Source organism: Pipistrellus kuhlii, unplaced genomic scaffold (assembly GCF_014108245.1).
Source record: "Pipistrellus kuhlii isolate mPipKuh1 unplaced genomic scaffold, mPipKuh1.p scaffold_m20_p_7, whole genome shotgun sequence".
In the NCBI taxonomy this organism is placed as follows: domain Eukaryota; kingdom Metazoa; phylum Chordata; class Mammalia; order Chiroptera; family Vespertilionidae; genus Pipistrellus; species Pipistrellus kuhlii.
Window position 1 is genome coordinate 60,987,350 of NW_023425573.1, and position 15,052 is coordinate 61,002,401.

At 37.9% G+C, this 15,052-nt stretch overlaps 1 protein-coding gene across 1 annotated transcript in view; it reads right to left on the minus strand.

Moving 5' to 3' along the window:
• The window catches only part of ARHGAP15 (Rho GTPase activating protein 15), a 622,919-nt gene that overhangs the window by 523,969 nt on the left and 83,898 nt on the right, over positions 1 to 15,052 (minus strand). Inside the window, exon 4 of the mRNA XM_036422005.2 lies at positions 7,840 to 7,901. Within this exon, the coding sequence (XP_036277898.1) occupies positions 7,840 to 7,901 (62 nt within the window). The remainder of the gene's footprint in view (positions 1 to 7,839; positions 7,902 to 15,052) is intronic.

The window sequence follows — 15,052 nt, forward strand, 5'->3', positions numbered from 1 at the left end:
AAAAAAATACAGACTCCTTAGGCAAGAAATGAAATCATACATAATATCATTTTGTTTTTTTTGTTTTTTTAAATGGTCATGTGATTTAATCAAGCAATACAGGGTTAGTGTTCATCCAAAGAAAATATAAAAGAAAAATTGACAAGTAATAGGAGGTTTGCAGCAATTAGAACTATCTTATATAATTAAGAGGTAATATGCAAATTGACCATCACACCCTCATTCAAGATGGCTGCCCCCATGTGATCCTAAGATGGCTGCCACAATATGGGCACCACAAGATGGCTGGCAGGGGAGAGCAGTTGTGGGGGATCAGGCCAGCAAGGGAGGGCAGTTAGGGGTGACCAAACTGATAGGGGAGGGTTGTTGGGGACAATTATCAGGCCAGCAAGGGAACAGTTAAGTGTCGATCAGGCTGGCAGGGGAGTGGTTAGGGAGTGATCAGGCTGGCAGGCAGAAGCAATTAGGGGCAATTAGGAAGGCAAGCAGGTGAACAGTTGGGAGCCAGCAGTCCTGGATTGTGTGAGGGATGTCCGACTGCCTGTTTCAGCCTGATCCCACAGAGAAATCCCCTGAGGGGTCCTAGATTGGAGAGAATTAAGGCTGGACTGAAGGACACCCCTCAGTGCATGGATTTAATGCATTGGGCCTCTAGTTTTAGTATAAAACTGGAATCAATTTAAATATCAAATAAAAGAGGAGTGCAGGAATGGATTTGTATATTACAGTTCCATCAATATGGTGGAATATTATATGTTACTAGTGGCCTGGGGCACAGATTTGTGCACATTGAAAGGAAATTAATTTGAAGAAAGAACTGTGTGGTAATTGCATTACTGCAAATATTATATATAAAAATAATATCTACAATATGATATTATAAAATTAAAATACAAAATATTTTAATATTGCTAATTCCCCTTTCTCTATAATAGAAGTGTCAGAGATTAAATAAAATTAGTAAAATGTATATAAAAATAATAAATTGATTAATAAACAACATGATGTAACAATAAATACATGGTATAAAAACAACAAAAACAGGATATAAAAACAAAAATATGATATAAAAACAACATTGATAAAAATTATGACTGATAAATTGATTAAATTTATGCTAATATCTCCCTGTACGTCACATTAAGAGTAAAAACACTTTCAGAGTGCTTGACTAATTTCCCTGTGATGAAGTATTTATAACTTTAAAGTCACAGATTCTTCAAACTCAAGAGAAAGCAACATATAAGTGACCATGGCTGAAAACATATAAGTGTCCATGGTTCAGGTAGAAATATTCCTACTCTGCCTGGAGTTTGTCCTTGTGATTTATTGTCATAGAAAATGTGGCATCACAGGAATCAGCTTCATGTTGTGCCAATAGTTGGTCTTTAGATACACTCTGGCATCATGTGTGATTGGCACCAGGGAGAGCTTTATATGTATTGTGCATGTGCAAGTCAAAGTTAAATTTTTTAAATATATTTTATTGATTTTTTACAGAGAGGAAGGGAGAGAGATAGAGAACTAGAAATGTCGATGAGAGAGGAACAGTGACCAGCTGCCTCTTGCACACCCCGCACCGGAGATGTGCCCACAACCAAGGCACATGTCCTTGACCAGAATCGAACCTGGGACCTTTCAGTCCACAGACTGATGCTCTACTGCTGAGCCAAACCGGTTTCGGCTCAAAGTTTATTTTTAAATTGCCAGTGCGCATCATATGTACTGGCTAGTCAGCTGGTTGGACACTCAGGGGGACGTATGGTTGGTCACTTAGCCTTTTATATATAGACTAGAGGTAATATGTGCACAGGGGTGGGAGGAGGGTATGTCCCTCAGCTCAGCCTGCACCCTCTCCAATCTGGGATCCCTTGAGGGTTGTCTGACTGATAGGGCCTAAACAGGCATCCCTCTCACAATCCAGGACTGCTGGCTCCAAACTGCTTGCCTGCCTGCCTTCCTGATTCCCCCTAACTGCTTCTGCCTGCCAGCCTGATCATCCCCTAATCACTCTACTGCCAGCCTGATTGATGCCTAACTGCTCCCCTGCCAACCTAATTGCCCCTAACTGCCCTCCCCTGCTGCCTCTACTGCCAGCCTGAATTGCCCCTAACTTCACTCCTCTGCCGACCTGGTCACCCCTAACTACCCTTCCCTATAGGCTTGATCACCCCCAAGTGCCCTCCCTTGCAGGCCTGGTCCTTCCCAACTTCCCTCCCCTGCTGGCCTGATTGCCCACAACTGCCTTCCCTTGTAGGCCTGGTCCCTACCAACTGCCCTCCCTTGCTGACCATCTTGTGGTGGCCATCTTGTGTCCACATGGGGACAGCCATCTTTGACCACATGGGGGTAGCCATCTTGTGTGCTGGAGTGACAGTCAATTTTCATATTACTCTTTTATTAGATAAGATTATATATGGTGACTTTATTTACAATGTTCAATTTATAATACAGAACAAAAGAAACCCCTAAAATAATAGAGTAATACTATGCAAGAAATGGGATCATATTAAAGATGCCTGGTCCTTGAATACTTTCATCAAGAAGGTAAATATGAGAGAGTTGGAGAGGAGATTTTTGCAAAGTCTAATGATGACAAGGTATTACTACCTAAAATATATTAGGAATTCTCTCTCTCAAAAAAATGTCAGAAACCCAATAGAAAATAGTCATACTTTAATGCAGAGGCAATTCTCAGAATGCAAAACCTGATTGACTTGAAAGAGATAAAGTGATGCTCAACTGGAATACTAATCAGAGGAATAAAAATAAATGCAACAGAGAAGTAATTCTGTATGGTCACTGACTTGCCAAACTGAGAGGTATATGAAGCTGTGTGCTGATAACATTATGGTGAGACAGAGCCCTTCGCATTGCAGAAAGAATGTGAACGTATGCACTCATTCAGAAAAAAGTCTGGCAGCAGCACTTAATGAATTTATAAATGCATGTTCATTTAACCCGGCAATTCTTCACTCCTGGAGATATGCACTGGAAGAAATTCCTAACAGGTTAATAAGGAGCCATATATGTGGTTTATTGCAATGTTGTTTGTGATCAAAGGAGTTAGGGACAATTTAAGTGCTCATTCTGATATTTGTACATAATGGCAAAATGGGCAGCAGTTCAAATCAATGAACTAATTTTCAATATATTGATATACATAGATGTCCAAACACTAACATTATATTAAACTAGGAGAAAACAAAATGAGGATTATAAAACAAAAAGGCTTCTGTAATTAAGAACACATTCACATACACAACTACACACTACTTTCTAGAAAGTCATACATATAGCCAATTGAATGTATGGAGAGTGAGTTTGATGAACACACTTTTTACAAGGGATTGAGATGAGAATTGAAGACTGAAAATACAGTAAATCCAGCAATGGGCCTTCCCCAGATAATGTTAATAACAAGACCACACACTGAAGAGCACAATCACTCAATTCTATGAACCTGAAGTTAAAAAGAAAGAAGCAAAACTAAAATTTATATAACTTTAAATGAAAAAAGCTGAAAGAATTCATAATGGCATGCAAACTGACTAAAATAATAATATGAGTACAAGCTACTGTTTATGTGAATTTAAACTAGAACACAGGCATGGCATGCAAACTGATGAAAGTGACAATGAATAAAACAAACACAAAATGGTACACAAACTGACTGAAACTACCTAAAAAACGATTTCCTCTGAAACAGTTAGGGAAAGAGCTCTGTTTCGCTTCTCTGCCTTTTCTTGAAACCACCATGAAATAGAGAAATTCATAAGAATGATTTATGGATATGTTTTTGTTTTGTTTTGTTTTGTTTTGTTTTGTTTTTGTTTTTTTTCTGCCAAGGGCCATTTGGATATTTATAATATCACTAGAGGCCTGGAACACAAAATTCATGCATGTGAGGGGGAGGGTCTCTCAGACTGGCCTGCACATTCTCCCAATCTGGGTTCCCTCAGGGAATGTCCAACTGCCAGTTTTGGCCCCATCCCACTGCTGAGATTTCCCTGATAGTAGGGCTGACTGGAAGCCATTTCTGTTTGCTCTGCCCTGGAGATTCCCTTAGACCCCACCCCACACAATTTACAACCCCACTCAAGCTATGGGCAAAGACTTTTGCATATGAATGGCCTGTCCTTTCTCAGGCTAAAAACTTGTCAAACAAGCTACACCTGGGTCAGGGAGCACCAAAAGTATCAATAAAAGGCCCAAGACCCAGCACCAGCACCAGCCTGTCTTGCTTCACAGCTGGTCCTTGCTTCACAGCTGGTCCTTGTAGCTGTGATGGAAAAGAGGAGGAATCTGCAGATCTCTCTGTAGCTCCTGCTGGAGCCAGGCGGTGGCTGACTTTACACATCCCTGGAGACCCAAGAGCCAGTGTACCCAATGGTGAGTGTGAGACCATACCAGATTAAAACTCTTTACATATATAACTGACACACTCAAAGGGCAGACTGAGTGAGCACCAAAGACCTTCTGAAGCAAATTCTGCTCCATAGGGGTATCTCCTTCATAAGAGCTCTCTCACTGTAGTCACAGCTGATCTCCACAACCAATTGACCTAAGGTCAATTCTTCCCAGTGATACCAACAACAATCAAGGCTCAAGTACAACAATACCATGCTCATGGCCCACAACGGGGTGCACCTACAATGTCTAACTCAGGTGATTGGGGAGGCTGAGCCATTGGGCCCTATAGGACACCTACTACCTAAGGCCACTCTATTAACTCAAGGAGACTTAGCAGCTCTAATCAATATATATAGAAACAAACACAGGGAAGTAGCCAAAATACATAGAAAAAGAAATATGTCACAAATGAAAGAAATTGAAAAAAGCAAACTACTGGATATAGAGTTCAAAACCGCAGTTATAAGGTTACTCAAGAATATTCTAGAAACCTCCTAGGGACTTACTGAGACTTTCAAGGATCTTAGTAAAATGCTCCCCCAAAAATAGACAAGGGCCAGTCAGAAATAAAGCATACACTGACTGAAATAAAGAATAATAAACAGGGATTCAACAGTAAACTAGAGGATCCTGAGAATCATATCAATTATTTGAAATTTGAGGAAGTAAAAAACACCAAACCAGAAAAAAGAATCCAAAAATTTGGAGATAGTGTAAGGATCCTCTGGGGCAACTGCAAGCTACAAACATCTGAATTATGGAAGTGTCAGAAGAAAAGAAAGAGCAAGATATTGAAAACCTATTTGAAGAAATGACAGAAAACTTTCCCTACCTGGTGAAAGAAATAGAATTGCAAGTCCAGGAAACACAGAGAACCCCAAACAAGATGAACCCAAAGAGGACCACACCAAGACACATCATAATTAAAATGCCAAGGGCAAAAGTCAAAGAGAGAATCTTAAAAGCAGCAAGAGGAAAAAGTTAGTTATCTACAAGGGAGTACCCATATGATTATAAGCTGGTTTCTCAACAGGAACTATCCAAGCCAGAAGGGAGTGGCAATTAATATTCAAAGTATGCATAACAAGAACCCACAACCACGATTACCTAGCAAAGCTATCATTTAGAATGGAAGGGCACCATCTAACCAGTCTTATATAAAATGCTGAAGGGTATTCTTTAAGAAGAGGAAGAAGAAAAAGCTAAAGATAAAAAATATGAACAACAAAGTGGCAACAAATACATATCTATCAACAACTGAATCTAAAAAATCAAATGAATAAAAAATCTCATGAATAGAATAAACTGGTTAACGGTATAAAATGAGGGGCATGGAAATGGAATAGACTGATGATTCTCAGAGGGAAGAAGGTGTGGGTGTGTGGGAAGAGATTAGACAAAGATTTTATATGCATTTATGCATTAGCTATGGACAAATACTAGAGGGTGGCAAGGACCTGGAGTAGGGTGGGAACCTGATGAAGAGGAGCTATGGGGGGGTGGGAGGGAAAGAGAGACTTCTTTAATAATCTAACAATAAAGATTAATTTAAAAATAGCCTGCTATATTTGCTAAACATTTAATTAACTTAGCCCTAATGCCTCGGCAGAGACAGATCAGATTTGGGCCTTATACAGCTCGAGGGCTGGACATTCCCCATACCTGGTTTATGAACAAGGACACTATCTGCCTTATCTCCCAATTTGAGCACTTTCTACATGCCTTTGTAGTTTGCATATCACCAAGCACAAATGGGCCTGAACTGCATGGGTCCACATATTGGAGGATTTTTTTCAATAAACACAATTGGCCCTTCCTATCTGCTGGTTTTGTGCTTGCACAGTAGTCAGCAAACTCATTAGTCAACGCAGTCAAATATCAAAAGTACAATAATTGAAATTTCTTTTGAGAGCTAAATGTTTTAAACTTAAACTTCTTCTCACACCACTTCTTCAAAATAGACTCGCCCAGGCTGTGGTATTTTGTGGAAGAGCCACACTCAAGGGGCCAAAGAGCTGCATGTGGCTCGCGAGCCACAGTGTGACGACCGCCGTCCTAGCAGATTCAACCAACGGGATGGAAAGCACTATTTCGCATTCCCAAATGCACATTCCCACCTCGGATTCCCAACAATGAAAAAAATACTGTTTTCAATTTCAGGTTGGTTGAATTCACCCAAGTGAAGGGCCATTTAAAAAACAATGTGGTAGGTAAATTTTCAAATATGTGGGGGATAGGCTCTTCTAACATTCCACGTTGTTCAAGAGTCAACTGTGATAGAGCCTATATGAAAAAAAAAAAATCTAAAATGGAGATAATTACTTCTACCGTGTTTCTCCGAAAATAAGACCTACTTACGGGTTTCCTTCTGAATGAAATATAAGGCATCCCCCAAAAATAAGCCCCCCCCCCCCCAGGCTAAACATGAGAGATTTGGTCCACTGATTCTGAAAGAAATGGAGTCACAAGAAATTCACCAGGAAATTTGGGAATTGGATTGTTATGATGATGTTCCAGAAGGTGATTACATGATTGTCATTGAATAAATGAGTAAATTCTTGATACTGTAGAATTCCCAGTTTGTCTGCTTTGTGCTGACAACTACCGTACTACCGTACCATATACAAGTAATAAATTTCCTTTATTTTCATTTAACAATAAATGTGTACCGTATTCTTCTTCATGGAAAAATAAGACATCCCCTGAATATAAGACCTAGCGCATCTTTGGAAGCAAAAATTAATATAAGACACTGTCTTATTTTCGGGGAAACAGGGTAAATATTCCACACATACATAATATTTTAGTGTTTTTCTCTATGCTCCTACTAACCTTACTTTTTTACTTCAAGGCTTTTTCTCTCCTTGACTGAGGAATGCTTATTACCTTTTCTAAATTATCTCACCTATTGCGTTCATCACGCCACCAAATGCAACTTTCAACATTTTATTTAACAGATGATTTCATTTTCCTTTTGTTTGTCTCAAATTATTTTTATTTGGGTAACAAATATACGTCAAATCCTCATTTGGCGAAGAAAACACACACACACACACACACACACACACACACACAACTATGCTTGCAATGTATTATAGGAAAATTTTATTTGATGCAATACAAGTCCATTCACCCCTTAATCTGTTTATATGAGAAATCAAACTCATTAACTCATTTATTTGCATTTTTTAAAGATTTAAAGTCCTAAGAAGACAATAGCATTTTATTTATGTATTCTGTGCAACAATATAGAACATAGGACTTTTATTGGAAAACTATAACTACAGTAAAAATAACAATCATAGTAATAGAGTATATTCTAGTCTTGTACCATAAGGCCTACTTTCAAACAAAAGGGATGGCACAAGCAGAGGAGATGGGGAATTAGCACAGTCATATAAAAGTGAATTAAAGAACTTTTATTACCTTAGTTTCTTTCCTCCATCGGCAATTTTAGCTTTTTGAAGATAACCTTCTTTTTCAACCATCTGCAAGAAGAATGCATCTGTTAAAACTGTGACAAACTCCCATGCATTATTAGTTTAAATGAACCCATGCTTTCCAAAAGTCATTGTAGTGATAGAAGTTTCCAGTCATAGAACTTCATTAATAATGCATATATAGCTTATGGGAAGTGTCTGCAAGATGATAGTCATTACAAGCCCTTAAATATCCAAAAGAAAGATTACGAAGAGTAATGTGAATGATTTGTTACATGGTGATACACCTTTACTCGCTTTTCCTTCTGGGCATTGAAGTAACTTGCTTACAAAATTGATTAACAACAGTAAAACAAAGACAAATTTGATGCTCTCCTTAATTTTACTAATCATCCTTAGAAAAGTACTTATGTTTTTTTACTCTTCACCCCCACTTCCTCATGTACCTGGTGAGGCCAGTGATTTAGAAGAATTCTATGGAGCCAGGTAACTGAGTCACATGAACCATGGAAGGACATTTAAAACAGTGACATTGTATGCATATTGTTGTTACCAAGATAAGCTGTAACACCATCCCACTATCTTCTTCTATGATGTAGGTTTGTTTCCTTTCCTGTTTGTATGTATTGGCTTTCATTAGTTGTACATCAGCAAGATTCTTAACCTGTTAACCGAGTGGGACGTATAAATACGTCAAACATAAACATTATAGGGTACGGGAAGGACATATGTATACGTCCTTGAAATATATGTTGCGCCTGAAACGGGCTGGACGTATATTTCCAAAAAAAAAGGTATTAGTCATCCATGCATGTCTCGACATGAATTTAAGATACGGAGGGAATCAGTATAATTTCGCTAGTGAGAATGGTGGACGTGTTCAACAAGAGTTGTTTTGGAGTTAACACATGACTTACTGAATAAAGGGTATAGGATTTACATAGATAATTTCTATACGTCAATTCATTTGGCTGAACTCTTGTGTCAAAACAATACAGACATTGTTGGAACAATGAGGATAACAGAGTCAGAATCCTCAGTTAAATAAAAACAAAAAAATTACAGAAAAATGAACATATAGTAAGATTCAAAGACAAACTTATAGTTTTAAAATGGAAGGATAAAAAAGACGTATTGATGCTCAGTTCTATTCATAATGACGAAAAGACAATGATTGAAAAGAGAGGAAGAAGGCAAGAAAAACCGAATGTTGTCCTGGATTATAACAAGAATATGGGCGGCGTAGATTTGGGAGATGGAGTTATGGTGGCCTACACAGCTGCCTGTAATACGGTAAAAAAAATTTTATAAAAAAAGTTTTTCTATGATTAATTGATATGTGTTGCTTCCATGCATATATTACATACAAAAAAGATAAAGGTCATTTGGATCGATTACACTTTTTGATAGAGTGTGTAGAGAAATTGGTAGATAACAACATAGTGAAAACCCTCCCAAAGACATCAACAAGCAGCTCTACATCTAAACTATCACACTTAGTTGAAAGGCATTTTCCAGAACAAATGAAAAGCGATATAGGAAAAACTAAATCCAGGAAATGCCGAGTTTGCTACAAAAAAGGTTTTAGGAAAGAATCTACATACTGGTGTCCGGATTGTAAGGTAGCACTATGTATCAACAATTGTTTTAAAATATATCACACGGAAGTTGAGTTTTTAATTTTTATATCTATATTTTAATTTTTTAAACTCAGTATTTCTATTTTATTTGTGTGCTTTTGTTTATTGTTCTGTAATTAACTTTTTTAATATTTTTGTTATGTATCAAAATAAAAAACATATATTTTTTGTAATCTTTATAATTGTTTGTAAAATTTATAATTTTTTAATTTGATGTTTCCATTTTTTTGATGGTATTCTTTTCTATTTGTTTGTAACTTTGTATTTTCCTTTCTGCTTTATATATAAATAAACAAAAAATATATATTTCATAATCTTTTCATTTATTTTAAGTATAAATAAAAAAATAATAATAATATAAAATTACATCCTCCGGGCGTGACGTGAAAGAGTACACGCCCGTTATATGTTGCATAATTAAAAAGGGAATTCCCCGGTTAACAGGTTAAAGGAGATTCAATAATTTTTTGTAACACCACAGAAGTTTTATGGAGTTCTAGAGTAAAAATGCATCATGCAAATTGTGATGTAGTGACTCCCAGAAAAATCTATAATAATTGTTTTAGTTTCAACTAATATATTTTTTTAAACATTTTTATTGATTTCAGAGAGAAAAGAAAAGGGAGATAGAGATAGAAAAAAATATCAATGATGAGAATCATCAAGTGGCTGCCTCCTGCATGCCCCCTACTGGGGATTGAGCCAGAAACTTGAGCATGTGCCCTTGACTGGAATCTAACCTGGACCCTCCAGTCTGCAGGCTGGCTCTCAATCCATTTAGCCAAGCCAGCCAGGGATGTTTTAGTTTCTTTACATTCTATTCCTACCTTCCCCTTATTTCACACCTCCAACCCCCATTCTATGAGCTTACCTTGTGCTTCATCTTTTCATCTTGATGAATTGATGACACCTTCTCTCTCATGTTATATGATAAAAGATTTAAGAAGTCACCTGCCTGCCTACTAGCATGGCTCAGTGGTTGAATATTGACCTATGAACAGGAGATTGCTGGTTTGATTCCTGGTCAGGGCACATGCCTAGGGTTGTGAGCTTGATCCCCAGTAGGGGGTGTGCAGGAGGCAGCCAATTGATGATTCTTTCTCATCATTGATGTTTCTCTCTCTCTTTCCCTCTCCTTTCCTTTTGGAAATCAATATATATATATATATATATATATATATATATATATATATATATATATATATATTTATTTTTTAAAGAAGTCACCTGCCTAATATTGAAGGACCTCACTCAGTGACACCCTAGACACTTTCTTCTTGCTTTGGTATTCCACCTCCACCATGCCTTATTCTAACAAACTCTGAAACATGTGACATCTAATTTAAAATGCAATGTGTCTGTTAGAGTTTTCCCATGATTCCTCTGCAGTCTCTTATAGGGGCCCCTGTCCTAAATCTCCATTTCCATTCTGCCATTGTCACTATCATAGCTTTTACTGGATCATTTGTAATGGTCCACTCACTTGCTTGTGCCTGCACCTGAGCTGTGACTTTACCTTTCAGACCTGGCTTCCCAGAACCTAGAGTACTGGGTGGCACCAATAGTCACAGTAATAAATACTGTTTGATCAAATGAGTGGATGAATAATGGACTGTTTAAATTTTTATTTAAATCATTATAGGAGCCTGTAAAAGCCAAGAAATTCAATCTCTTCTGTGACAGGTGAAAGGAAGAGAAATTTGTCAATAAGTGAGTTGTCCCAAACCACTAAAATTTTGCCAGTTAAAGTACTGGCTATTTACAGACCCACTCTGATCTAGGTGATGTCTTTTCAGACTTGTTCATTATTTCATCCCTAATACAAAGTACAGTACTTAACATTCAAAATATATTTGAGGAAAAGATTTCTGAATAATTATTAAGACAATTTATGATAATTATAGCAAATAATTTTTCACATATCAACATTTCCAGAAAATTCCTTTTACTTCAGCATGCTCTCCACAGGGTAAAAGAGTCTAAGGAAGCTCTCTTGCACAATTTTTAGAATCATGATGCTCATTAGTGACTTTTTAATACTTGGATACATCTATTCATTTGCTTTTCCCACCTTTTATTCCATGTATACTGTTTCCTTTCCTTGGTGCCAAAGAATCTTATTTGTTTACCCTCTAAAACTCATATAATAAGTTCAGTGTGTAACTCTGGGTAGCACTGGTTTCTACAAATGTCTGAAAGAAGGATGTTTCCAGTAGCAATTAGCATCACAGAAGAGGTCCCTTTCTTGATGAATGTATATTGATAAATTTTGTTGTGTATCCATAGACAAAATTTGTTTTACTTAAGCTTTCGTCTGATGAAAATAGAATTTAGCAAAAGCCTGGATTTATCTACCAAAAAGCTATAAAACTTCTCTACCCATCAGAACAATTGATGCATGCTTTCTCAGCTAAGAATACCCTTTCTTTCCCCAAAAATATTCACTAAAAGGCCACTGTGTGGACCAGAGAAGTGTTTTGTTAATCATTTCTCAAAAAGAGGAATGTGAAAGGCAAAAATTAATACTCATGCAGGGAGAAATCAACATAAGCAGGCTAAAATTATTTACCTTAAAATTCCATCTCCTTGAACAACATAAGCTATGTTCTTCCAGACACTGCTAGGCCTTTCCAAGATACCTGAGACTAGGCCCAGGCTCCGTATTTCTCATGTTAGAACTCTATACATTCGACTCAATTGCCATCAAACAGGCTGGGCCATTTCCCATGATCTTGAGTCAATGCATTACAGTTGTCAGGTATAACCACAAAGAGGTCCCAGGAAAAGGAAAGAGGAAGGGGTAATGGCAATTTAGTAATAGTTTCCTATATCATCTACCAAAATCCAGGCTGCCTTCAGTGTATTACGAAGAAGCTAATCGTCTTTTCACTGTGTACTCTTTTTTTTCTTTTAAATATATTTTACTGATTTTTTACAGAGAGAGATATAGAGCTAGAAATGTCGATGAGAGAGAAACATCGACCAGTTGCCTCTTGCACACCCCCTACCAGGGATGTGCCCGCAACCAATGTACATGCCCCTGACCGGAATCAAACCTGGGACCTTTCAGTCCGCAGACCGATGCTCTACCTCACTGTGTACTCTTACCTACAACACTTACTATGTGCACATTTTCACATATCTACAAGTATCCACTTGCACATTTCTAAATGTAGTTTATATACATGTACAGACATCAGGCACACATTTTCACTTCTGGAAAGTGTTCATTCCTCCCCATTATCTCTTTATGTTTATCTGCAGTCATTCATTCTTTTAACCAATTTTCAAGTTAAAATAAAAAAGAAAACCTTCCCTTTTAATATAGCTGCTCTGTCACCCTGTTTTGCTTTTAAGGGGAATGATTTCCATAATACCCTCCAGCACCTCAGACACTTAGGCCAGCTTTTTCCTTGGAGTAGAAAACTCCAAGGAGACTTCCAACACCAGAAGCACTGCCTTAATTTAAGTCCCATTCTGGCAAGCAAATGTTTCATGAGGTAGATTTTAAATTACTTTAGTATTCATTGTCATCATATTTTGAAATGTCTCACTATGTTCTAGGCACCAAAAATCGGTTATTCTGGGAGGCTCATAGGAGCTGGCAGAAGTATTAGGTCAAGCAAAAGATTTCCATGTATTTTGTATGTAGGTTTATATATGGTACTGTTATTAATTATTACTCTAATTATTAATTATTCTAATTATTTATTCCTACTTTATGTTCATGCCATGGCTTGAAAAGACAATAATACATAGATTACAGTTGGGTATGTCGATCATCTAGGACTCAGGTGGTCTTATCTCTAGTGATGTATAAAATTATATATAGCTCGAGGACTAAGTTGAGGATACCATAATGCCAAGTTCTGGGCCAACTTGAAGGTCTTTAAGATAGTAACACCCCCTAAATTATGTATACTTAAGAAATGTCAACCAATCTTTAGATGGTGAATCTGGCTTCTTGAGCTTTCTGTCCAATGTCCCATAGAAGTCCTATTTAATGCTAAGTGGCAGGAAAGATCAGTGATTTGTCTAGATTGGATGCCAGCCAGTCTGCTAGCATTGAGGACATACACAGTAGACCCAACTCTGCTCAAATACAGATGAAAAGAATGAATGGTAGTAGGATATCCATATATCACTGCCTTATCAACCTTAGTTGGAGGTGATAGACAAGGCAGGAGAGCAGAAGACAACCTCTGATTAATGTAACACTTGTGGCAGAAAGACCAGCCTATACTCATGAGTACAGACATTGCAATTTTTCATGTGAAGGCTCCATGTTGTTCTCAGATAAAAGAAGTAGAATTGAAAACAATAAGTTTTCATCAGCATCAGTATACCAAAAGAGTTCTGTCAAAATACATGTTAATAAAAGGAAAGAAACTGGATCTAAGACTTTCACCAGAATTTGATGAGGAAAACTTGGCTTTCAACACCACAACCACAAAGCCCTTATTCCTTATAACATTTACTCAGCTATTGTATTTAAGTTATTCTTCTTTTTCCCCTTTGTTCTGATTCTGTGTTCACTGGCAACACTCTGACTCCAAAAATTAGCTTCCTAGTTCTTTGAAGTAGTATATGGGTGCCTTAAATAGTCAGCATCAGAATATCCACTATATAAATTTATTAATCAAAATTATAGTTTATACATCGGACTTACAATTTGGTTACTAATAGATAGTCCCTAGGGATCATTATTTTTGTAAGCCCTGATAACTTTGATAAATATAATTTTTCTAGACCCACAAAACTGAGCTAGCCCTAAACTTGTAAGAGCCATTGAAAATAGTGCTACCCTGTGAAACCATCTCTGATGGACCTCCCTGCTCCAGGTGAACTTTGCCTCATCTCTCTGTAATTATAACACCAGGCTACTATAATGGTCAAATAGATTTAGAATTTATTTTCCTATTTAATTGTGAGGCACTTACTATACTTTTTCTGAACTGTTAATAGCTTTCAGTACCTTTCTGTTAATCTTGTTTTATTTGATAATCTAGCTATATCTATATAAAAGCCTAAGCAACTGTTACAACTGAAACAACTGAATGGATAGCCAAACAAGCTGTGTGGGGTGACCAGGCCTACAAGGGAGTAGTGAGGGATGACCAAACAACTGAGCAGCAGGCTGAGTGGGGTGATCAGGCCGGCAGGGGGGTTAGTGAAGGACGACTAAATGACTGAACAGAGAGCTGTGTGGGGTGACCAGGCTGGCAGGGAGGTTAGTGAGGGATGACCAAATGACTGAACAGCAGGCTGTTTAGGGCAATCAGGCCAGCAGGGGGGACAGTTAGGTGTTTCCAGGCTGGCAGAGGGGGGCAGTAAGGGGCAACCAAGCTGGTGGGGGTGTTAGGGGCAACCAGGTGGGCGGGGTGGGGCAGTTGGGAGCTACCAAGCTGACAGGGGCAGGGGCATTTGAGGGTGACCAGGACATATGGGGGGGGAGTTAGGGGTGATCAGGAGGATAGTCAGGTGAGTAGTTAGGAGCCAGTGGTCCTGGATTGTGAGAGGGACGGCCAACTGCTGGTTTAAGCCCAATCCTCTATGGAC